At 46.9% G+C, this 26934-nt stretch overlaps 1 protein-coding gene across 1 annotated transcript in view; it reads right to left on the bottom strand.

The window, feature by feature from the left end:
- The window catches only part of CDH13 (cadherin 13), a 1033853-nt gene that overhangs the window by 87315 nt on the left and 919604 nt on the right, over nucleotides 1-26934 (bottom strand). The window contains exons 9-10 of the mRNA XM_030863234.2: nucleotides 17937-18119; nucleotides 10374-10627 (exon numbers count right to left, since the gene is read on the bottom strand). Coding sequence (XP_030719094.2) covers nucleotides 10374-10627; nucleotides 17937-18119 — 437 coding nt within the window. The remainder of the gene's footprint in view (nucleotides 1-10373; nucleotides 10628-17936; nucleotides 18120-26934) is intronic.

The following is a 26934-nucleotide window of genomic DNA, read 5'->3' as shown; positions in this document are numbered from 1 at the left end:
GCTTGATGACTCACAAGAAGACCAGCAAAACCCGAAATTGGGCCTTTTAACAAATCTTTTGGGACTGAATTTTCATCACCACATGTTGCATTCGGTACCAGTTTGAGTCCATGAATGAAGCTACCTTGGAGCTTAAAAGCCTCCAAGTCTAGAGGAGGAAGGGAAGGGAAATGACTTAAAAAGACCCAAAGAAATCAGAACAAAGTAGGCTGTGGTTTTCAGAGTGATGAGGATCTAATCTGGATCTGATTCAGATATTCTGTGTTCAAAGGATGGGTTCAATTTGGATCATGGCTTTGGAAGAAGGGCCGGCGGATGGACCTGACTCCTTAGTGTAACTTTCACAGAACTGGGAAGCCCAGTGAAAGGCCGATCGGTCCTGCTCAGGCTTCCCTCCTGGGATTGGTTTAAAACAAGGCCACATGCAAATATTTCCATGGTTGGTAGACACTAGACAATACCTGAAGATGAAAAATAATAGTAATCACAATGAACCATGTCCGTTTACGCACAAAACGTCTGCACGCAGAAACTCCACTCCAGCTGCTGGCAAACCATGCTATACCTGTTTACTAAGCACTTCCAAAGGCCAAGCGCTGGGCTGTTTTAAGACCTACGACTGGTGCAGCCAATATGGAAAACAGTATGGAGGTTCCCCCAAAAACTAAAAATAGAGTTGCCATATGATCCAGCAATCCCACTCCTGGGCATATACCCAGACAACACTACAATTCAAAAAGATACACGCACCCCTATGTTCACAGCAGCACTGTTCACAATAGCCAGGACATGGAAGCAACCTAAATGTCCGTCCACAGATGAATGGGTAAAGAAGATATTGCACATATATACAATGGAATACTACTCAGCTATAGAAAGAATGAAATAATGCCATTTGCAGCAACATGGGTGAACCTAGAGATTATCATACTAAGTGAAATGAGTCAGAAAGACAAAGACAAATACCATATGATATTACTCATATGTGGAATCTAAAATATGATACAAATGAACTTATCTACGAAACAAAAACAGACTCACAGACATAGAGAACAGAGTTGTGGCTGCCAAGGCGGAAGGAGGGTGGGGGAGGGATGGATTGGGAGTTTTGGATTAGCAGATGAAAACTATCATACACAGAATGGATAAACAACAAGGTCCTACTATATAGCACAGGGAATTATATTCAATATCCTGAGATAAACCATAATGGAAAAGAATATGAAAAAGAATGTATATGTATAACTGAAGCACTTTGCTGTACAGCAGAAATTGACACAACATTGTAAATCAACTACACTCCAATAAAATAATAAAAAAAAAGGACCTCTGAGCCTCTAAGAATTTTCTCTGTCCATGGTGGCCTCCTCCCAAGTCATAGCAAATATATTGAAATGTATCCACATTGCAAGTACATTTTTTGCATGTAAAATTTTTGAGATAATTTTTATATCACTACTTTTGCTTTTGGAATTATTTGACTACTGGAAATATTTCACTAATAATCCCCTATGATTTCTCTAGTGCCGACTCAGACATTCTACAATGAGAGATCTACAAACAGTGGGCAAATGTAAAGACATTTTTGCAAATATTAAATTCAACCTGCCAGGACATGGAAGCAACCTAAATGTCCATCAACAGAGGAATGGATAAAGAAGATGTGGCACATATATACAATGGAATATTACTCAGCCAGAAAAAGGAACGAAATTGAGTTATCTGTAGTGAGGTGGATGGACCTAGAGTCTGTCATACAGAGTGAAGTAAGTTAGAAAGAGAAAAACAAATACCATATGCTAATGCATATATATGGAATCTTAAAAAGCGGTACTGATGAACCTAGGGGCAGGGCAGGAATAAAGACGTAGATGTAGAGAATGGACTTGAGGGCACAGGGGGGAAGGGGAAGCTGGGATGAAGTGAGCGAGTAGCACTGACATATATACACTACCAAATGTAAAATGGATAGCTAGTGGGAAGCAGCTGCATAGCACAGGGAGATCAGCTCGTTGCTTTGTGACCACCTAGAGGGGTGGGATAGGGAGGGTGGGAGGGAGGGAATATGGGGATATATGTGTACATATAGCTGATTCACTTTGTTGTACAGCAGAAACTAACACAACACTGTAAAGCAATTATACTCCAATAAAGATGTGAAAAAAAAATTCAACCTGCTAAAGTCATGGTGCTGTGGACACTCGATCTTATTAACTTCAATGTTGCTGTTTTCTTTTCCATCTTTGGAGATGATAGATTATGTGTTCACGTCCTTGACATTTTTGTAGGCTCCTGGAAAGTTTGAAGGTCTTGGTGCTAGGCCTTGGTGCTTCATTAATTAAATGGTACTGATGAGGCCCTTGTGTTTTACCAGGGATGGATATAAACATGATCGTTCCCCTCAGAGAGCCCGAGGTTCAGTGGAAGATGGACCATTAGGTCAGGAATCACAGTAAAGCACGACGAGCATTACACTAGACGTTCAGAAAGCCCTTTGGAGTGCAGTCTGAAGGTCAGGGTAGCCCACCTGCAGAGGCGATGCCTAAACTAACATCAGAAGGACATACAGCTGTGGACGAGGTGGTGGCGAGGAAAGCCCCAGGAATTCACCTCATTTGCGTGTTTTCTTTCCATAAACCGAGGTTCAGAGAGGTTACGTTTTCCTCATCAGCAAAGAGGCAGACTCATGGTTGTAAGAGTTAAATAAGACTTTGGTGACAGTGCTTTTGGTAAGCTTTTATATAAAAATGTTAGGCATCTTAGTCATAGTACCAGCAAAATACATGTGTCCAGGGGTATTGTGGCAATCTTGGCCTAGTTTAGTCTGATGCCCAATTCCCAGGAGGCAGACACCAGCTCAAAGGCATGGGGATAGTGGCACTTCTGGGGAATTCAGGAATTTGTTGATAATCGAGACCATAATGATGCTTGGAAATAAGTAATTTCTGTTGCTTGGCTTTTTCTCCACAGCTGGAGACCACTGGTTGTTACTTCCCAAGGAACAATTTCTTTCTCTCCTTCCTTCCTTTTCCTCTCTCCCTCCCTCTTCTTTCTTTCCTGGGGCATCATCATTTGCAACAAAGCTCTTGCTCTTATGACTATAAGCTCCCCGGAGGCTGTAGGCAGGGATTATTCTCACAAGTGAAAAGACAGCACCCAGCAGTGTTAGGCCCATAGTAGCCTCTAAATAAATACCAGTAAATGAATTCAGTAAAGGAGTGAATGGAAAACTATAACGCTTGTACTTTTTTCAAGCAGCTGCCTTTGGCAACACAATTATCTATTATTTTGATTGTGTAAAAATCTAATTTCATGGCACGTATTCATCTTTTAAAATTTACCCTGTAGTTTTTAATGACACAGAAAGGTTCAGTCCCCAAAGGTGTTCATGGCAGAAACTTCTAGTTGCCTCACAATACCCACTCTTCCTTTCTTCCTTAGTAAAGAATCCCAGTTTTAAAAGTTGGTTGCTATCCAGCTAAATGACCATACTTCCTAGTATTTCTTACAGCTAGGTTTTGGCCATGTGACTAATTTGGGCCAATCAGATTTAAATAGAAATGTGATCGACTTTCAGTAAGACTCCTTAAAATAGAAGAGACTCCCTTCTTCTTTCCCTCTCTCCCAAACTACTGTCTGGAATGCAGATGTGAAGGCAGAAGCATTAGCAACCATAATAAGTGTCCATGAGGAAGAGGACGCCAGTCTCGAGGTGACTGAACGGCGAGCAGTAAGGGGCCTGGGCCCCTGACAGCTTTGCGGAGCTTCCATCCTAGCCCTGGACTGCCACAGCCGCCCTACACTTATTTTATATGAGGGGGGAAAAAACCCACTTTTATCTTATCTGAGCCACCGTCATTTTGAATTTTCCTTTTATACTGAGCCAAACTTAATCCTCACAGATACAGTGCTGCTAGATGCACACTTGTGGGGTTCCCTGGATGAATGATCCTTTCCCAAAAAAATGCTGAGGAGTAATGGGTAATTTCACATGGGTGGGGACAATATTTTTCCTCAACACGTATCTTATGTATTCACTGGGTGGGCAGAAGTCTCTGCGGCAGAGTTGTTTACTACAGACCCTGGATAAGATGAGTTCTGTCTGAAAAATGTCTGGAACAGGAATTGCTACTTGGTTGCCTTAATAGAAATCCCCGGATTGGTCAGAGAATGAAATAAGTTCTCTCAGACCATTCAAAATGATTGAGCTGCCGGCTGCATCCCCAGAGGAACCAAAGCAACAGATCTGATGCGACAGTGAGTCCCTGCTTCTCATTTCACTGTTAGAGAATGTTGGGCAAATACAGTCATTTCCATTTTAGCGTAATTATCAGTGAGCTGCTCTTTCTGACAATATTTAGCCAACAACTTCAGGTGCACGAGTCCACTCCTCACTGGAGACACTGAAATGTCATCGAGAAATGCCAGATTCCTGTCTCGTGTACACGGAGGAAGGCTCCACCCTGAAAGCTGAAGCCTGTCTCGTTGTCACTGCAGGTTGAGAGGACAGGGTGTGGGAACCAGCTGTTTTACAACACGTCAACGTTCACATGACCTCGGAGCACAGAAACTTTCTAACCATCAATTCAAATAATAAGGGAAAACAGAAATGTGATTGCCTAGGTAAAGACACAAAGAAATCTTTATATGACAAAAAGCATTAATAACATCAACACATTTGCAAAATATTTTCAGAAAATTCTTCAGAAAATTAATGATGTATTAAACAATTTAGCTACAAGCATGTCCACTGACCTTTTAAAAAATAATTTCACATAATTGGAAACAGTCTAAATAGCCAACAAGGGAATGAATAAATAAATAAGTATATTCATGTAACAGCATTGTAGAATGCATACTATTCAGTGAGGAAAAATAGTGGCTATTTCTTGATATGGAAAGCTGTTCGCCATATATTGGGAAGTAAAAATGACAGGTCCCAAAACAAAATGGGTGATGTGAGCCAATTTTGAAAATAAAAAAGAGAAATACTGGCACATGTGACTGGAGACATACCTAAGCTGTTAAAAGGGGATTTCCTTAGGCGGGACGATGACAGATTTTTAAAATTATCTTCTTTATTCTCAACTGCTTTTTCAAAAGTTTCCTCCATGAGCTATCTTAACTTTATAATAAGGATAAGAAGATACAAGTCATTACAAAGAAGAATTTCATCTGTCACTAGCCCACCGCTGTCCATTTTGATTTGGCTAAGCACAATGCTATGGGCTTTTAAACAGGTTTTAATAACTCAGGCTTTTTAGTGAGAATATTCACTCTGATGCCTGGACACCTCCTGTCTTTAGAGTTACAGGCTTCTCAGAGATCAAGACGCCTTTCACTGATTTTAACATTCCCTGGTGAGATAAAAGAGGGTATGACAGTGGCAGCGGCAGAATCACTGTGCCTGAGATGGGCTTTCCATCACAGAAGACAGGACCAGGAATGAGTTAGAATTAAGGTCCTAAGCTGTATCGGGGCTGGGAGTGGGGAGGAGTTTCCTGTTTTGACAAGGGAAGGAGCCTGTCCTCAGGGAGGAGGTCAAAATGCCTGTCAACTTGGGGGCAGGACCTGAATCAGGCTGGTTGGGGTGAAGCATCTCCTGCAGTGCTAAGATGCCTTGAGGGCCTGGCCAGTCATCTGAGAGGAGATGGGGTTATTGGAGCTGAGGCACAGAGTGTCTTGGAGTGAGATACTGATAGAGATAGAAATGCGGGGAGGGGGAGAGACAGAGACGGAGAGAAAGGAGGCGGGTGGGGGGGGAAGAAGCAGATGGAGGAAAAGGGGAAAAAGGAGGAGGAAAGAGAAGAGAGGAGAGAGAGGAATGGGAGGAAGGAAGGTGCAGAGAATCAGACAGAGAAGAGATGGCCATGAGACATGAGAGAAAGATGGACCTAGAGGGAGGGGGAAGATGCAGATAGAGACAGTGATGGGGAGGGAGGAAGGGCAGAGGGAGACAGAGAGGGAGATAAGGAAGAAAGGTACAGAGCAAAGGATAGACCAAGAGTAATCGGCACAGAGAGGGACAAAGGGAGAATGACAATGTGGACACAAAGAGTCACACACGCAGACAGGGACACCTGCATAACCTGCACGACTGCAGAGCCCAACACCGTGCTATTGCCGGGAGTCAAGACGGGGGCAGATGGCGCTGGCAGCATCTTTTTGCATGTGCCTTTGTCAGCTGAACTCAGAGCTCTCCTTGAGATAAAAATAGGAGTTCTCAGTTCCTCCCTCTTCCAATGCCTGCTCCCCAAAGAATCATTAAGACACCACCACCACCACCACTCACAAGGTCATCGTGTCTTTCTGAGAGTTCCGGGGAGCCAAGTGCGGTTTATTAGAAAACCAGGTCCCAGCTTGGCCCCTCCCCTCAGCCCTGCACAGCCTCTGCACACACAGCCCATCGGGGACAGTGCTTCTCGTGTACAGGATCAAAGGCTGCAGATAATTAATGAGCCTTTTCTCCCTGAAGAGCTCCTGGGACAACAGCTCAACGTGTCAGGGATGTTATCCCTGCCTTTGATGGGCTCAGAACCAGCACCAGGAGAGGAAGGGCGGAGGGGAGGGGAGAGGGAAGGGGCAGAGGGAGATCCAGTCAGTGCCAGGCTGAGAGAGGGCCACTTCTAGGCAACTCTGGATCCCAGCAGGAAGGAATGTGTCTGAGGAGTCAGGCCAGAGAGAGAAATGTGCATCACACACACATACACGCACATGCACATACACACATACACACGCATTTATTTTGCTTCAATGCTGGAAAAGTGATTTGTCCAGACACTGCTCAGCCGGACCCATTTGTAAATGTTACAGCTCTTAGGCAAACGGCCACAGAAACACCTCAGCTGTATTTTCTGAGGGGACTCGTGACACTGAAATTGGCCAACAGTGGCTCTCCGTGGTCCCTGATGACTCAGCATCCATTCCCACCTTCTGGGAAGAGCCTTCTGCATTCTTATGGGAAACCACCAGCCCAGTTCATTATGGTTGGATGCTGGGTCCACGGTGGGCCCACGCACCAGGACTAGCCCCGGGCACACCCCATCCTCCTGCCATTCTGGGTCAGAGACAGGTGTGTGTGCAAGTTGGCTCAGTGAGACGCAAACCTGGCCCTTGGGCAAGTATTGATACTACTGGTCAGGAAGGATCTCTTTCTGCTGGTAGGACTGGCATTGCTGGAGGCCTTGACTCTCTACAGCCATACAGATATGGCTGAGGACGAAGCCAACCCAGGCAAGTGCAGAGTCAAGAGGTGGGGAAAGAACATATTCTGAGCACCTGAATTCTCATGCTGGACGTCCTCGTCCTCATTTTCAGTTTTGTGGGCCAGTACATGCATTTTTGGCAAAAGTCTGAGATGGGTCCTGGCCACTCGTGACTGAGGGTCACAGCTGTAATGAGCAACTGTAGAAACAGGAAGCTCTTCAGAGCTTTCTATGCTCCTGCTTTTTACCACCAGGTCTCACATCTCGTAATTTACAAATTGCTTTCTCTGATCTCCTTTTCTCACAGTGGGCGCCACTGATGCTGCACCCGAGATGGAATGGAGGAGCACCGTCACCCGGTTCCGGCAGCCGGTCTTTGTTCTCCAGGGCGCAGATCCTGGCTTGGGGCCCCTCAATGTCTTCTTGGCTCTTGCCAGTCACGCGCTCCCTCTCCAGGCTCCTGTCTCCCGACTCAGTTTGCCGGGGCTGCTATCCGTGGCCGCTTGCCATGTTCCAAGCACCACACTCCACTTGCCAGATGGGATTTCCTGCCTCCTTCTCAATTAGCTGCCTGCCGTGGGGGTGAAGAGGGGCAGCCACATCTGGGAACATCATCTCTCTTGCCTGTCAAGATGCCCTGAGTCGGGGGTGCATGGTTCCAGCTCAGGTAAAGTGGACTCGCCGCTGGGCATGTGAACCATGAGCTGAGTGACACAAGAGTGGACAGTGGCTGGAGGTGGGTCACTCTCCCTGTGAGGTCCTGCAGTGCCAGCCCATCAGGGCCCATTACCTAGAGACTCAACAATGCCCAAATTCCTGTGCTATCTTGGCCCAGTTCTAAACATATTCTTCAATTCTATAAACTACTCAACATCACTAATCATCAGAAATGCAAATCAAAACCACAATGAGATGCTATCTCACACCTGTCAGGATGGCTATCAACAGAAAGACCACAAGTAATACATTCTTAAGAGGGTGTGGAAAAAAGGGAACCTTTGTACACTGTGAGTGGGAATATAAATTGGTACAGCCACTATGGAGAACAGTGTGGAGTTCCTCAAAAAAATAAAAATAGAACCATTATACAATCCAGCAATTCCACTCCTGGGCATACATCCAAAAAAAAAGAACACACTAATTTGAAAAGATACATGCACCCCAATGTTCATAGCAGCACTATTTACAATAGCCAAGATACGGAAGCAAATTAAGTGCCCATCCACAGATGAACAAATAAAGAAGATGTTATATATATATATATATATATATATATATACACACACACACACACACACACACACACACACACACACACACACGATGGAATATTACTCAGCCATTAAAAAGAATGAAAATCTACCCTTTACAACAACGTGGACGGACCTAGAGAACATTATGCTTAGTGAAATTAGAGAAGACAAATACTTTATGTTATCACTTACATGTGGAATCTAAAAAAAAGAAAACAAAGAGGTGTATATAAGAAACAGAAACAGACTCACAGGTATAGAGAAAAAACTAGTGGTTACCAGTTGGGAAAAATTCTATAAACTGTGTGTAGAATCTTCCAGCAAATTCTCCCTTTTGCCTAAGTCATCCAGAGCTGGTCTTAAACAAAGAACTCTGAGAGACCCAACTCTTCCACTGTCTGTCCCACCTAAGTAGTACCTCTATTCCCAGATCCCGACACCTGCCTCAGCCTCTCCCCATCACATTAACACTGTCATGTCTGGCAGCATCCGAAGTTACCCAACAAAGGCACAGCCTCAGGCTTAGCAACATCAACCCCATTTAAATCCATTTCCTATCCACCCTGGAGTCACCTCTTTGTAGAAGTGCAAATCAACACTTAAGCTCCCCTAAAGACATCCTAAATTTGTACAACTACCTTACAGTCTGTTAACCTACAGGTTTCCAGATCTAAGTACTTAAGGAAAGCTTTCTCTTTGATGTTTAAATTATATGTTTCCTTTGCCAGATACTGAGCAGGAAAAGGGGAAAAAAAGGAGAAAAGGAAAAAAAAGAATGGCTACTTCAGATTTACATTAGTACAGGATTTGGTATTATTCTGTACTTTTATCTAGTTTGTCTGGCATTTCAGAAAGTTTTGTTGTAAAAATAAATCCCCCTTTTGGGTTGGAAAACAACTTCTGCTACCTTGCTCCACGGTCCTGTGGCTGATGCGAAGATAGCGGCACATTTTCAGGTGTTTCAAATCAGGAAAATAAGACATGTTCATTTGAAGTGCGTCTAATACTTGGTTATCGGTACCTCGTATGATGAGATTAGATTTTGGAAGCGGAAGATTAATTACTTTCTTTAGCGGAGACAAGCGCGCATTTGGACCTGCGTGTCAACGTGTTTACTGTGAAACGTCGCACCAGCGAGGGCATCTCATCTCCACTAGCATGAGATGCACTGTAGATAATGACCATTTAATTAAATCTCATTATGAAAACCCCTTCTTCTGAAGTACTGGACAGAGCTTAAGAAATGAACACTGAAAATTTGAACTTCTTTTTGGCCTGCCAATCATCAGCGGAAAACCCAACCCCGATGGTCCATTTCTAAGTACCAGGCAATGTCTACTCCTTTCCCTTCTGACAGTTCAGAGTCCAGAGCCCTTAGCAGAGAGCATGGACTTTGCAGACTGTACTGCAATGGTTGCATCCTAATCTCTTCCACTACTGGGCAGTGTAAGCTGGGCAGTCTTGAGCAAGTTACTGAACCTCTCTGAACTCCTAATACCCTTAACTGTACATGGAGTTAGCGTTTCTCATCACGTTGTGGCAGCTGATAAAGTAGGTGTCTGAGATGCAAGGGGCCATATGTGGCGGCTCCTTTCTCTGTCCCTTCCACACTGTGCTTGGCACCAGCAGACCCCTCTGGACATTTGAGAACACAGCCCTGGAGCTACTCTCCTCCCGGGCTAGTCTATTGCCAGGAATCAGGTGCAGCGGCAACATCCGCACCTAGTAAGCCTGGTCCCCTGGTGCCACCAGCCGCCAGCTCTTCATTATGACACAAACTTCCTGCTCACCCAGATCATTAACAAGTTTAATTTAATGGTAGTTTGTTCCTGACAACACAGACCCTGCAACCAGAAAAGAAAAGCCATTGCTGCCCGCCTCCCTCCCGTCTCAGGTTACCCAGCCGCCCACTCACCTGATGGTCTGATGCTGCAGGGAATCAGGGTCTGTGGCATTCACCGTCAACAGCACGCTGCCCACGGAGATGTGCTCTTGCTTGGTCACCATCATGGGGTCTGGGTGGAAAACCGGACCCTCATTGACATCCAGGACGGTGATGTGGACGGTTGCTGTGGAGCTGGGGCCGTAGGAGACGTCGGGCACCAGCGGGTCCTCGTTTTCCACTTTGATCAGCAGGGTGTGAAAGGCAGAAATCTCATAGTCCAGAGGCTGAAAGGCAGAGAGAAGGGCTCAGCACGCGGGTCTGCCACAAAGGGCAGGTGCTTTTGCACAAAGGCCTCTGACAGTCCCCGAGCTGTGTGGACACTCAGGGGTGGATCCAGGTCCTGTGGGCTAAGAAGCTTGATGCAATTTGGGGAACTCTTTAAGAAAAAGAGTATGAAACATACAGATACAAAATTAGGGATGGAAGTTGTTCCTTTTTTCAGATTGAGAAATAACTTACAACAATTACATGAGTCTCAAGACACCTGGATCCTTTGTTGTGAGATCTCTTTAGGTGACTCCCTGGCAGCGCTGACATTAAAAGCCTTCCCACCGGTAGCCTGTGACCTCACAACTCCGGCACTCATGGGGGCTCCAGGGGGTGCACATTCTTCCAGTAGGGTGTCATGTAGAGAAGAGGATTCGGGAGGCTGACACACAAGGGGTTAAGCTGCATGGCCCTTCCCCACCTGAGGGCACTGGAAAACATGGGGGGGGGATTTTTATTTGTCCCCATGACTCGGCAGCTCTGTGGCCATTTTCTGGGCAGGGGACAGTGATGCCAGATACATGGCCATGCCTGGGACAGTCCCACATATGGCAGACTGTCCCACCAATGAGCAACCCTGCTGAGGCCCTTTCCAGGTGATTCTGTAAAGGGGCTGATGGTAACCGCCTCCCTTGCTGCTGTGTAGACTAAATCAGAGGATATTAAGGAAAGCCCATTGTAGACATTATTAATATGGTGCCCTGTCCCTTACAGAAGGTCATGGACGACATTCACTCGGTCACTTCCTTTCTAAACCATGAGATGCAGTGATGGTGACATTTCCTGTCGATGGAGGTGTGTGTGAGGAGACATTTAGGTGAGATAAGGACACACTGCTTATTTCAAGCTATTTTCCTAATGTTTCCTGGGAAAACAAGTAGCTAACTCATCAGACCCATGACATAATGGATATTCTTGCTGGGAGGACGAGAATAAAGTGAGTACAGGGAGGTGATTCACACTCAACCAGAAGGAAGGAAATGGCAGCACACGTCATAAGGGATCCGGGAATGTGGCATCAGAGGTGAGAATGGCGAAGCTGGGGAAAGAGCCGGGTGCAGGGGGTAAGAATCTGGAATCGGGCAGGTTTAGTTGGGAGAGCTTTAGGCAAAATTACATTCTCTCTCATGATAATTACAGCTAACACGCACGCCCCGCACTCCACACCTGTGAAAGTGCACCCGCACAAACACACATGCATATATATATGCAGAGGCACACACACACACACACACACTGGAAGTACTGACCGCGGAAGTGCTTCCTGGCTGTGATAGGACCGCCCCTCCCGCCCTCACCTAGAGCAACTCCCAACAGGGTCAGTATTAAGATTTTAAGAGCTGACAGATACCAGGCTGTTGGTACCTAGGAGCTGCCCAGTTATATTGTGGTTCCATCCCTGGAACACAAGAATAATTTACCACTTCATCCTCCTTTCTAACATAGATCTCTGTCCTTCCCAAGTCAAGCCCCAAATCTGCAACCCCAGTGAAATAAAGTCCAAACACGGGCCAGGGAGCTGCCATGCTTGGAAAGCAGAGTTATTCATCCTAATGAGGACACTGAAGGGACTGGAGCCTTGGGCTTGCTGGGTAGTGACAGTCTGCCGGGCAGCATCCTGAGCAGGACGGACACACAGAGCGTCCACCTCTCCTGAGAACCTTCTCGACCGCACCCCAGCATGGGCAGACCCAGCCAGGCAACCCGAGGCCCGAGGGTTTCTTTTATACCAGCTCCCAGGAACACACCATCTTCCTGGAAGTAAAGTTAAGGACAGCATGCTGCGACTATGAAATCCTGAATCTAGCCCAACTGGATTTTCTCCCACGATGCAAATGCCGGCAGGGTGGGGTTTTACTGAGCTTCCCAGCTCTGCAGGGCTCTTAACAGGCAGCAGATGCGAGGCCAGCAGGGTGAGCAGCAGCAGGACAGCGTGGCGCGGCGGGGCAGCGGAGGAGGGTCAGGGCCCCGACAGCAACGGGAATCTTAACATTTGTCTCCTAAGGCTGTGGGGACAAAGCACTAGGTGGCTTAATACAAAGCTTAATACAAACAAATGAACTGTCCCACAGTCCTGGAGACTAGAAGTCCAAAATCAAGGTGTTGGCAGGGCCACGTTCCCTCTGAAAGCTCTAGGGGAGCCCTCCCTGCCTGTCCCAGCTTCGGGCGTTCCCTGGCTGGCAGCGTGTGAGTCCGACCCCTGTCTCCATCATCACCTGGCCTTCTTCCTGTGTGTCTCTGTCTTCACACGGCTGCCTCCTCATAAGGACACCAGTCATCTTGGATTGGGGGCCCATCCTACTCTATTATGCCCTCATCTTAACTCACTACACCTGCACTGGTCCTATTTCCAAATAAGCCCACATTCACAGGTTCTGGGGGTTATGACTTTAATGTCTTTTTGGGGGGAGGCACAATTTAACCCATGAGTGGGGTACCCACAGCTCCCCCCATTCACACACATGTCTCATAATATATTTACATATTATGTATAAATATACATACAATATTTGATCTGCATCACAACCTCTCATTACTTTTCGTGACATAATCCATCTCTCATTGTGCACCGACTGTGTGCTAGGAGGGCCCCGTGTGCATCATCTCACCTAATCCTCACCTTACCCTCATAATAGTAGGTGATTTTAGACCCTTTTTACAGATGAGGAAACAGGTTCCGAGAGGTTAAGTAACTTGGTCAAAGTCACACAGCTAACAAGTGGCACAGAGCCGAGATGCGACATAGGGAGTCTGATGAGAGAGTCTGAGTTGATAACAATAAACTGCTTTTGGTACAGGGTGGTATTTCCACAAGTAATGCTGATGGGGACTCAGCCCTCTGTCCTGCCTTGGGACACTTCATTCATACCAGGAAGCAATGCAGCTTAGTAGTAGAAAGCGCTATTTGCTCCCAGAGCCAGAGGGGAGGGGATCAAGTCCTGGCCATAAGAACTCTAATGAACAACTACTGGACCACAGGCACATCAGCTTTCTCATCAGTAAAGTCCTAGTACCTATGATTGTAGTAAGATCAGAGGAGATGATGCATGCTGGGTGTTTCACACAGCAGCTGGCCTGGAGTCGGATACAATAACAAGAGGCTGTTAAGACAGCGAGGAAGAGGAATATGGGGTAGAAACAGCTGGAAGAGCCACTGCCCTCCTGCCTTGCCTCTTCAGGTATGTTCGAGGCTGATGTGCCTCAGCAGAATGCTGGCTTCTGAGGAATGCAGATGTGAGTAGTGGCAGAGAGAGAGGGAAGGAGAGAGAGAGAGAGTCCAGCCTTTTCCGGAGAGGAGGACCTCTGCAGTGCTTAATTCCGTTTGCACAAAGCTGGGTGTAATGACACCAGTGGGGCGATGCCCAGGGCCAGTCTACCAGGAGCTGATGGAACGTGGGTCTCTGCTCCCACCCCTTCCGAGGCCTGCCCTGGGTCATGCTGCATTAAGAAGCCCTCCATTGTCTCGGCCATATGACCTGATTAACGTGATTTGTTTGGTGTCGGGTCTCTGTGTCAGGGACGGGAGGAAATTGAAAACACTTCCAATAAAGTTACAGAGATGCAATTTGACTAATATTTCATCAAGTGTCAAAAGAGGGTGTGGACCACTGTTCTGGAGGATTTCAAGGCTGGAAAAGCTGGCTCTCATGGGAAGGGTAAAGAATCTGGGGTTTGTTGTCCAGAGGAGAGAGGCTTTGGAAGTGACCCGACAGTAAGTTGTAAGCCTGTGACAGGCTTGGGGATCAAGGATGCCTGCTTTCTCAATGCTTCCTTCTCCTCTGAGGACAAAAGAGAGAACAGACGTAACATGCAGGGTGGATTATATTCAGCGGAAAGAGTAACTCTTTGACAGTTTGGAATAGGTTTACACAGCAACTAAGGGTGTTCCTGACTAGAAGGTTTTAAAGAGGACACGGCTACTCATTTGGCAGAATTGTTAGGATTCGGTCCTGTAGGGAGGAAGGACTCCCCCAGAAACCACACAGTCCTGAGACCTCCTCTAGTTCTCCCGTATGCCGACTGCTAACTGGGTAGGGCAGAGCTGCTTGTGGTTGGGCTGCAGCATGGCCACGTCCACCCACCTCTCATTGCAGAGGCCCCAGAGGAAAGATTCAGACTTTCCAGCCTTCCTTGCAGCTGAGGGTGGGCACGTGTCATCCGGTCAGTGACACATCATTGGAAATTGTCTGGAGGACCCATGGAAAACACATTTTTTCCCCTAATGAGAAGACAGGGGCCCATGAGGGCACATATACTCTCGCTCATGTGCCTGGCGGCCTCCTTGCTTCCTGCCTTGGAACACAGCAGCAGGAAGACGCGATGCCCGGGGCTTTGACAGCCATTTTATGTCCATGAGGAAAACAGCAGAAACATCTGTGGTGCCACCTGCTGGCTCTCGGACACCTTGAGCTGCCAGCCAACCCTGGATTGGCCTACCTTCATCTAGTTATGAAGACCATGAAGTTCTCCTGACTATTTAAGCCACTATCAGCCTGGCATTTGGTTACGTACAACTGAAAGCATTCCTAGCTACTGCACTGGGTTGCTAGCAAGGTGGAGAGCCCAGGGAGCATGGTCAGGCCAGCCTCCAGAAGGCTATCCTGGGGCTTGAACTCAGGCGCACTGAGAAGCAGAGAAAGCTCAAGGCCCTTTATACAAATTCATGCGGCAGGCAGCCAAAGAGGGGAGGCCTCCATCCCAATTCTGAAGCAAAGGGAGTCCACTTGCTAGTAAAATGGAGGCCCAGGGAGGGCCCCAGGCTCTGTGGGCACCTCCTCCCCAGGAACTGCAGGTGGAAATTCCTTGTCCTACGACAGTGCTCGTCCACAAGGCTGTGTTCTCCTGGGGCAACTCTCCCTCCTGTTCTGACCCTGCAGGTGTGGGCAGGCCCAGGAACTTGCATTTCAGCTAGCATTCCCGGTGACTCTTCTAAATGCTAACGTTTAAGACTCACAGCATTGTGGGCCAAAGCGGGAGTGTGGGGAGAGGAGGACACTCTTTTCCAGTCTAGCTTTGCTTGTTATTTTATTTTCCTCAAGCTGTAGCAAACACAGGCCGGGAGAACGGTGCTCCTGCAGGGTTTATGGCGGGGATGTATATTGACCCAAGCTTTGTCTTCCAGCTGCAGGTTTGGAAAATTACCTGATGCCTTCTATAGATACAGGGCTAGCCTCAGAGAACAGCCAGTGGCTATGTTTTATTTTTTTACGACTTTCACAGCTTTGAAACTATAGCACTGAATGTAGGAGGGCAGTGCCAGGATTTCCTGGGAGTCCTGGCAAGGGAAGAAGAATTGGGAAGACCCAGAGGCTGCTCTTTTCAGGGAGACGTTTGGGGCTCAGTTCAGACGAGGTTCTGAAAAGGACAGGGAGAAACCTAGACCCCTCATCCTCTGGAGAAAGCCGGAAACTTCTCTGAGATCTGCCATTCTCAGTGGCTCCGGGTTCTGCCCCCAGGGACGTTGTGGAACTTTGTTGGTGTGAACGTTTATATGGCCCTGCGGCTAGGCTGAATACTGACCCCAGCCCCCAATATGTCCATGTTCGAATCCCGGGAACGTGCGTTACCTTACATGGCAAAAGGGACTTTGCAGATGTGATTAAGCTAAGGACCCTGAGCTGGGTAGAAGATTCTGGATTATCCAGGTGGGCCCAATGGAACCACAAAGGTCCTTAAAAGAGGGAGGCAGGTGGGCTTCCCTGGTGGCACAGTAGTTAAGAATCCGCCTGCCAGTGCAGGGGACATGGGTTCGAGCCCTGGTCTGGGAAGATCCCACATGCCGCGAAGCAACTAAGCCCGTGCGCCACAACTACTGAGCCCGCATGCCTAGAGCCTGCGAGCCACAACTACTGAGCCCATGTGCCACAACTACTGAAGCCTACGTGCCTAGAGCCCATGCTCTGCAACAAGAGAAGCCACTGCAATGAGAAGCCTGCACACCGCAATGAAGAGTTGCCCCCGCTCGCCGCAACTAGAGAAAGCCCACGCGCAGCAACGAATACCCAATGCAGTCATAAATAAATAAACAAATAAATAAATAAAATTAAAGAACACTGCACAAAAAAAAAAAAGAGGGAGGCAGGAAGTCAAAGTAGGTGTGACAATGGAAGCAGAGGGTCAAAGTCAGAGAGAGATAAGATGCTGGGTTGCTGCTTTGAAGATACAGGAAGGGGCCGTGAGCCAAGGAATGCATGCAGGCGACCTCCAGAAGCTGGCAAAGACGAGGAAGTCAATTCTCCCCCGGAGCCTCCAGAAGGAACCAGCCCCACCGACTGTAGCCCTGTGCAACTGATTTTGGACTTCCGGCCTCCAGAACTGTAAAAGACCAAATGTGCGTTGTTTGAAGCTCCCACGTCTGTGGTCATTTGTTACAGCAGCCCCAGGAAGCAAACACAGGCACCAGGTGCCAATCACATATTAGCTTGTGAGCTCCTCACGACAACCTCGAGTGGTGCGTTGTACCATCATCCTCATTTTACAGACGAGGAAACCGAGGCCCAGAAAACAATTAAGCATCTTGGCCATCGGCACACAGGAAGTAGGTAACAACGTTCCCGCTCGGTCCACTAATACGATTACTATAAACACGACTGCTCCCTGCTTTCCAGGCAAATTGCTGCACCCACCAGAAAAGAAGCTGTGTTCCGATGGACGTTCTGGTCTGGCAGCAGCTCTCCCAGAACCTCCCAGATCCCTTCCTCCAGGACACGGGGACCACCAGCCTCACGTGCTCTGCTGCCACCCCCCTCCTTCCCACATTTCTGAGCCCTCCCGTTACACTGTTGTCACTTTCCTTCTCGGTCCCCCTGTAGCAGAGAGAGGTCAGCTTGCTGGGCAGCAGTGCTCACAGGCGGTTTCACACGGAGAAGCATCCCGTGTGTGTAATTATATGCTGTGTTTGACAGTAACTGAGACTCTACTAAGAAAGGTTAAGATGAACTGTAAGAATGCACAATCTGACCATGGGTCTTTAGAAAACCTTCACAGGTCCCATTTTTGCATATCTTTGATAATTCATTATCAAGTATATGAAGAATCTCATTTAAAAATTAAGTTTTTTTTTTTTTTTAAGGTTACAAGGAAGTTTAGGTTTTCCAGAACCTGTAGAACAACTTGGTTTTATAGCCATGAGAGTACAAGCACACCCCTAAGCTGAAGACTCTTCCCATTTTAATTCCAGGAGGAGGAGACAGCGGCTGGTCTATCCTCGACCTGGGGCCCTGGGTGCTCGGGCGAGGAGGGAGGGGCAGTCGGAAGCACCCTTACTTTGACGACGGAGAGCATCCCCTCGTTGGTTTGCGGGTTGGTGTGGATCTCGAAGCTCTGCCCAGGGTTCCCGTTGATGATGGTGTAGGCGGCCCTCCACGCGCCTGTGGTAGGATCGTCCTTGTCTTCAACTGTCAAGTTGACAATAACTCCCACGGCTCCTTCCTCGACTGTGGCTTGAAACTGCAAACAAAGCAGACCGTTACTGTCACTATTTTGGGGGAAAAAAAAATCATAGTGAAGACCACTGATGGCACTCTGACCATATGCCTGGTATTGGGCACATTACCCACACCATCTCATTAAATAATAAAGACTAACAGAGGAAGATCACGAAGCTGTGTGTGCCAACAGATGCTATGCTTCAGGTTCTCTCAGCCTTATGTGGGACCATGAGGCTGAATTCTCTCCTACAGGATGTGGGCAGAAGTGATGTTTGCCGGGGCTGGCCTGGGTTCACCTGGGCGGAGGGTTAAGAGAACAGCTGTGCCTCTTCTGTGGGCCCCTTTCCTTCTATCTACCTGGATGCAGACAACCAGGAGACCCAAGGGGAAGGTGGAGCCACAAGAGGGAATGAGCTTGGGTACCTGAGTCACCACATGGAGGTGGGTGGGAGCCCGTCCCGAACTGTTGTTGAAGGAGAAAAAAACTTGTATTGAGTTTGAGCCTTTACGCATTTTTGTTTGCATTTGTTTTTGTAGCCTTGTTACTGAATGCAAATCTGTATGCCCAACGCACAGTGGGGCCAAACAATACCAAAACATCAGAGTTTGGAGCAGAGAAAGGTTTACTGCAGGGCCAGGCAAGGAGATGTATGCCTCATGCCTTGAAAACCCTGAACTCCCTGAAAGCTTTCAGCGAAGCCCTTTCACAGGAAAGGTGAGAGAGGGTCATGGTTAGCTGTTGCAGACTTCTTGGTGTCAGATCCTTCGTTCCTGAGGTCAGGTCACCGTCGGGTCACGGTGTTCCTGTAAACCTCCACTGAAACAAATGTTACTCTCTGTTCTGACAAGTAAGGGCAAGGTCCCAAGGCTCAACTTTCGCCCTCTGAGGTCCAGGCCCTGGCTGAGAGGAGGGGGTCCCCGCGGGGGCCAGTTACCCTGCCCAGGAGCGTTCGTCCAGCACCCAGGCTGGGTCCTCCCACCAATGCCCAGGCCCGGCTGGCAGTGCCCTCAGGGCCAGGTCCCCAGACCCTGCCCAGCCGTCATCACTGAGGGAGCCAGGCAACCACGACCCAGCCGGCCCTCAGGTACCTTGGGCCACCCAAAGGTTCGGGCAGAGCAGGCCGGGTCCCAGGGACCCAGGGAGACCTCCGCCGCCATTAGATAGCAGAGGAGGGGATGGAAGAGAGGTTCCCGTGGCCTCAAGGCCCAGGCCCAGCCAGTGGGCGGCCATGGCAAGGGCTCTGGAGCTCGGCGGGACACAGCCCCCAGCCTGTCCTGGGCCCCCCCAGCTCACCCACCGCCTGAGGCCGGGGAGGGCCTGGAGGGCCCCAGGGAGAAGGCCCCCATCCACCTCTTACCACACGGAGATCCACCTCTTACCTCTTGCCAGGAGGACCACCCCGGGCGGACCGTTGGCCGAGCGACCTCTAACTGCCACACTAAGTGTCTCTTGCTAACCCTCCTGTGCTTAAGGTCTTGCGGTAACGGTTGCGTGGTAACGGCTGTGCACCCGCCCCGCCCCTCTTACAGCCTCACCCACCCTAAACGACAAGGTAACCAGATAATCACACCGCCATCGCTCATATATGGAGGGACGGGGATTGGAACCCCAGTGTTTGACTCCAGAGCCTCTGCTCAGTTGTAGCATCCTCCTTAGTGAAGGAAGCCGGTTTCATCCCTCCCACCCCTTGCCCACACCTAGCATGACTTTAAAAGGGAGGAAACATTTTTCTAAGGTAACATATAAATCAATTGTTTGGAGCTTTGTTGTACCTGTGTTTTTATTGTGACACATCTCAAATATCTGTTGCAAGTAGGTGTGGTGAAAAATAAATCAATAAATGAAAAATCAGCTTAGATAGAGAATTTCACGAGTCATCAGCACATTGCTTTGAGCTGGAAGCATACAGTATTGTTTTGGTGCTTACCTCTGATACACTACTGGTGAATAGTAATCTGTTTGCAAACATTTTACACACAAGTAATACCAACAAGCTGACAAGAAGAAGAAGAAATATCCTGGAATTTCAATTAGTAGGAAAGAGAATCTAGAGACAGTAAGATGATGTCAGAAAGCCCTTATGTTCAAAGACAAGTAATTTGAGAAATGACGTTTCAAAAGCGGTGGCTGATTAATTCACTTGCAAATCATTAATCACAAGCCATAATCTTGATGCCTTGGGGGAGACAGGAACTAATCTGTCTATCACAACTCAGCAAACCTGGGTGAGCCGTTTCCCTTCCCTACAAGCGGTGCTGGGAAATTCCTGGAACATGCGCACTGGATGGAACGGAGCTGGAGCGAGGGGAAGTGGAGGATACTGTCACACAGAAACAGCTCCACGAGACAATTATTTTGACCTGATTCCTCTGATTCTTGTTTAAGTTAGGCCTAACTTCTATCTTTCCCCCCTCATCACAAAAATTATGGAATTCCTGAGCTTGAAATCTACACTGGTGGATCCCAGCCCTGTTAGAATCTCCTGGAGGGCTTTTTAAAAAAACTGTTCTTTTTAAAAAAATAACCCTATTCCAATTCAGTTGGTCTGGGGTAAGGCGTGGGTTTCAGTGTTTTGTTGACCTGCCCAGATAATTCTAATACGTAGTTTGGACAGAGAAGCATGAGAGTTCAAGGTCAAGAAGGGCCAAAGTAGGGATGTGAGAGCCTGCCCTTGTGCATTGCAAGGCTGCCTGGGTCCCATGCTGAGGGAGGGGCCTGCAGTGCATGTGGGATCAGCAGGAAGGAGAGCTGTGATCAGCTACTGCTGTCTGCCATGCGTCCAGGAGTGGGACACATGTGTTATCCAATCCCACAGGTGGCAGATAAAGAAACAGGCACAGAGAAAGAAGGAAGAGGTCGGTCCAAAGTTCTCGAGTGGACCAAAGGTCAGATACAAATCTCCTGGACTCCAGCAACGTCTGCTTTCCACAAGTTCTATTACTCATGCCCACTCAAGAGTCCCATTGCTTAGGCCGGTCCTCCACCCCCTGCTGTGATCCAGAGACAGAGGACTGATTCTCTGTCCCTACTGATCACAGCACACCTCAGCTCGTAACCTGTCCCTGTGGCTGTTCTGACACCTGTACCTTGGGACACCAGGCAGACAATTCAGTGGGTTTGGGAGTGCTAAGACTAGAGGATGCTGGAAACCATCAGTCAGGTACGAATGCCATTACATCCAGTCCACAGGTGAGAAGTTACTTTGTCAAGGCAGGTGAATGTCACATTGCTGAGAGGAAGACACTGTAAGAATAGATCACGATGAGGAGGCTGGAGGCTCCAGGTGTGTCTGTCTTGTTCAGGGCTTTCTCTCCACCCCTTGCATGATGCTGGGTGCATAGAAGGGACACAGTAGGTGTTTGTTGAGTGAATGAATGGTCTTAAAATAGGAAATGGGGCCTGGCATCAAAGGTGAGGGCTGAGAGGAAATGTGAAGGGATGAAGCTATACACGAGTGAGACTAAGAGACTGGCATGGTGACGGATGCCTGATTCTGCCACTTGCTTGCATGGTGCAGGGCAGGAGGGATGGGTTGACCTCCCTTGTTCTCCAGAACATCTCTAGCAGGGATGCCTTATGACTTTCGAAGACACTGGGTACGTTACGTTTGTTGGTCCCTCCTACCACACTTGATTTTCATAGGCTTTAAAAATTTCATTTTTTTCCCCCCTGATGTGAGGAAAAGAATTAAAATTTTCTTTGACCCTAAAAAGTGCGTTTTTTTAATGGCGCCTGGTCCCCAGTACACAGCACAGTGCTGGACACATGAAGATCTTCTGGATGGATGCATGAATTTGTAAAATTAATATTTAGGCCATGTATAGGTGAGAAAAGCCTGTGCAGTTTCTCCCATGACACCTTTTCATGACACCAACCAAGAGGCTGGTGCAGAATACCTTTTCAGTGTGTGGGCAAATGAGTCCAAGTGGAACGGGAAGGTGATAATGTTTTAGAAATTCTCACAGCATGCGTTACGACCCTAATATACCCTTAGATGTAGTAATGTGTCCACAGCCACATTTACCTACCATCCATCACCCATCCATCCATTTATTTCTCCTCCATTCATCCATCCATCCTTCCATCCACTTATCCGTCCTCCATCCATCCTCCATCCATCCACCCATTCGCCCATCCATCCATATTCCAGCCAGCCAGCCAACAAATACTTGTCAAGCGGCTTCTGTGTACCACGCATGATATAGTATTAAATTCTAAAAAATAGAAAAATAAAACAATAAATTCTAGGGATACACTAGTAAACAAGACAACAGACATGGCATATGTTTAATTATAAAAATATGTGAAGTGTTGGGCAAGAAATAACATAGTTCTTGGAGAGCCTGAAGCTTGAGGGGAGTGGTGAGAGGGCGTGGTGCCTGACCCAGTCTAGGGAAGGTCATTAGGGAAGAATTCCCTGAGAACTGAAAGAAGAGGAGTCAGTGAGACGAGAGGGGAGAGAGCCTTCCTGGCATCTGGAACAGCAGGTGCAAAGGCCAGTGGTGAAGGAAGCATGGGGCAATTGTGGACCAGAGGGAGGTGGGTGTGGCTGGAGAGCAAAGGAGAACTCGGGGAGAACTGTTTGCTATTGGACTCCAGAGGAGAGTTGCGTCAGATTATGCACAGCCTTGTGGGCCAGGGAAAGGCATTTAGAATTTGTCTTGAGAGCCAAGTGAGGTCTAATCAAGGAACTGGATTATGTTTAAATCTACTCCTGGGAGAATTCAGAAAAAAATCTTGAAATACCGAAAACATTCAATACAATTATTATAGTCTTTGTTAAGACCATTATCTGATTCTTGCATAAACTATAAAGCCAGTTTCCTTGAGCATCCATTTAGAAACTCATTATGGCTTAATTAAATACTCATTCTATTAATTCTATTCAATGTTTAACCCCATTATGTAATGCAAGAATGGAAAATTAAGTAGATTAAAATGAAACAGTACCATTTTATATTTCTATAGCAATGCTCACTCTGTGATTTAAAAACAATAGACAGACATTAATTTACCATGCTAGAGCAGGAGGAATTACGGATTGTAACATTACTTCATTTAATTGGAAAAAAATAAAGTTACTTTTCTGTTAAACTGTGCAGCAAATCAAATACGAGATGCAAAACGTGTTTTTACACCATCAGTGTGGGCGACTGGCTTGGGACATACTGAGTTTCATTGGCTCTCTCCTCTCAATTCAGAACTGAGTTATTTCATTTTCTTTTCTTTGCCAAGGTGAGGTGAATTTTGTGATGGACATTTAGGAAGAGACTACTTGGACTTGACATAAAGGTTATCCATCACCAGGGGAAGAGGGACTTGCATTTTAATTTACACTGAGAATGAACACTGCTCCTCACAGAGCAAAGAGTTGGTCATTAAGGTTAACCTGGAAGATGGAAATAACGATCAACAGGCTAAAAGCCACAGGTGGGGCAGAAGTGACAGCTGATGACTTTAAGGGACAGGACACATGCAAGCCTGCCTGCTTGATCGCTGGAGTCCAGGTTCATGAGCTGCCAACCCTGGGGTTTCATGGAGAATTGATGTTGAACTTGAAAAGCTGGGATACAGTCATCTGGGCCCTGGCTTTGAAAAAATTAAAAGATAAGGTCCCGGAAAGTTTTACACAATTCAGTTTCTATTTGTGAGGATAAAAGGGTGAGGGAGACATCATCAGAAACTGAACTTGCAAGCACTTTCATGAGTCTGTATTTACATAAACGATGCAGCTTGTTGGAAAAATCTAATTTCTTGCTGATAGCCTAATGGGTAGAAACTGTGAGTGCTATAAATAAGATCATACATTTAAGGATCCTGGCATAGAGTAAGGAATCAGTATTTGTTAGCACTGGTGATGACGATCGATTTCATTCTGTATCATATGAAATACTTACTAATAAATTGGAGAATGTGACTCTCTGTTTTTATCACAGTCTGCCTTCCACTGTGGTTGTCTTGTATAGATAGCTTATTTCCCTTGGTGGGTGTGGAAGAAGCACTTTGCTCTTCAGTCGTGTATTCCTGACACTCACAAGCTTGCATATCCTTGTCTTGATCTTTATCACCAAGACAAATGATGTTAACTTATCACACGCACATTTAGAAGGGATAGCTGCATCAGATATCTGGTTTCCTTCTATCTATGATTAGGAGTCATCCTGGGGTAGAAAGATGCAACACCTCATTTAAATAAATAGTCATTAAATGTCTATTCCATGGCAGGGGGTCTGCCAGGCATAAGAAGTCCAGCAGTAAATGAGAGGGACACTATTCTCTCCCCTCACGGGTTTACAGCTCAGCAGACTGACACACTCCCTCCTGATCACCCCATTTCCTTCATATGCTTTGCTCACACAATTCCTTTTCTACCATTTGTCCACTGTCATTCATCCCAGGCTGCATCTATGTTTGGACATGACTTAGTTTACAGCTAATGGTCATTTTAATAAATGGTGCTGGGGCCACTGGCTAGCCATGTGGAAAAAACAAAGAATCTGGATTCCCGACCTCACACCATACAGAAATTGTGAAAGGTAAAACAATCAATGTTTTAGAAGAAAACACAGGAGGACATTTTAATTCATCTTACAGTTAACGTTTATGTGTACTTTATATATATGTAATATAATGTAAAAAATTTAAAATACGTATAATATAAAAATATAAAATGGGGCTTCCCTGGTGGCGCAGTGGTTGAGAGTCCACCTGCTGATGCAGGGGACATGGGTTTGTGCCCCGGTCCGGGAGGGTCCCACATGCCGTGGAGCGGCTGGGCCCCTGGGCCATGGGGGGTGGGCCTGTGCGTCTGGAGCCTGTGTTCCGCAATGGGAGAGGCCACAGCAGTGAGAGGCCCGCGTACCACACACACACACACACAAATATATATATATATAATGTAATTATATATATAAAGTGCACATAATATAATATAGATAATATTTAAATAACAAATTTAGTAAGTATAGAGTTTATTCAGTATTTTAAAGAAGGCTTTATGTCTAAGAAGTGATGAACAGCAGAGTCCCACAAGGGACTCTAGGTTACTTGGCTGAGAACCACGGTCTGCTCATCAGCTAGCCCTCAAGACAACTGTGCCTACTGAGTCCCTCCCTAGCCATGTCCCAGTAGGATGTGCATGGACAGGCCCCGAAGTAATACCGAGATGGGAGGGGACCATTCGGGAACCCAACAGCCCATAATGGCCCCAGACATTGGTGAGCATCTTTTACTCATTTCCCATCTAGTCAACACTCTCTCTTCTCTAAATATCATTTTCTCTTTGAAAATGAAGAGTGGTGTCAGCCCTTTGGTTTTCAACGCCCATGGGAGACAGTTCACAGAGAGAAGACGTAAAGCAGATGCTAGAGCTGGGATTTCCGGCAACTGTGAATAGAGACTTCCCCGCCCTCTGAAGCGCAGGCAGCCTGGGGCGTGCGCCTATCAACTGTGAGACGGGTCTTGTCTCTGTTTCCGAAAATGCCCAACACCACCTCTTTCATGAAGTGAGAACGCTATAATTAGACATTCAACTTTGGGATCATTTTTGTCTAGAGAATACAACCCGAGGGGAGAAGATGACAGTGTACATGTGTTGGAGGGTCTCACGATAAGAAGAATGACCAGTTTTTCTCTATTCTCACTGAGAAAAGGGAAAGTGACCTGAATTGTGCGTCACACGCCAGAGATGACAACATTGTAATGGTGGAGGGCAGTCTTCCTTTTCTGAAGACTCTTAACGTTTCTGAGATTTAGCTCACGGTGCCTGTATCCATAAAACATCTGAGGAAACGATACCTTCCCCAGCTCCTGCTGAAAAGAGTGTTACTAGAGGGCCATTTGCACCACACGATCCCAGCTTTCGTTGCCAGAGCTGACTGGACCCAGAAGGGGCACTGGACTCACAAGTCACCAATCTATTGGCTGCTTCATGAACGACCAGATGATTTCTCTAAGCATATGAACTCAGAGAGATACAGGCTATATAATCAGAGGGCAAAGGGTCCTTAAATCCTAAGTTTCTGAGTAGAAGAGAAATGGAGTGGCCATTTTTTGTCATTTGGTCATGAACGAATAGATGCATAGAGAAGCCAAAGAAGGGACACACTGAAAGAAAACCCAGGAGACCTTGGGGGCGCTCAGAGACACACAGATGAGGAAGCACCCTTGATCTCGGACTGTGTTTCTACTCCTTGCAACTAATGGAGCCCTGGGAAAACAGCTGTGGTGGATGGATGTCTGTCTCTCTCAGGACGTAAATGTGGTCCTTTTGATGAAGACTTGGGGTTCACAGATGTTTCCTCAAATCTTTTTCTCTTTTACATCTTGCTATGGAAACTTTCAAACAGCTATAAAAGCAGACAGAATGAAGTGATGAACCCCACGTGCCATCATCAGGCTTCAAAGATTTTCAACTTATGCCCCCATGTGCTTCATCTACACACCCACTTCTCCCCATGCCTGTCCTGTTCGGAGCAAATCCCAGACATATCACTGACTCTGTAAAGATTTCACTGCTTGTCGCTAAAAGTTAAAAACTCTTTTTAAGAGAACAGAATCAAGGTCCTCTCCTGATCCAACTAACATTAATTTCTTCTACTGACAATTATCGTGTTTTTCTTTTGTGCCGGATGCTTTACTAAAACTATAGCCGCGGTAAAGGACAGTTAGAGACTGGCCTATTAGACTTCTCCACGGGTTAGGAGAGTCTTCTCAGTTAAATGTTACTGAACAGGTGAGGAAACAGAGAAGCTGAAGGTGGAAACAGTTCAATGATAATAAGGAATAGCAGCTCGATGACAAAGAAACATGTGCCTGAGGGGGGAGGACTCTC

This window comes from Globicephala melas, chromosome 19, assembly GCF_963455315.2.
Source record: "Globicephala melas chromosome 19, mGloMel1.2, whole genome shotgun sequence".
NCBI lineage: Eukaryota > Metazoa > Chordata > Mammalia > Artiodactyla > Delphinidae > Globicephala > Globicephala melas.
This window is presented reverse-complemented; position numbering and strand designations above follow the sequence as displayed.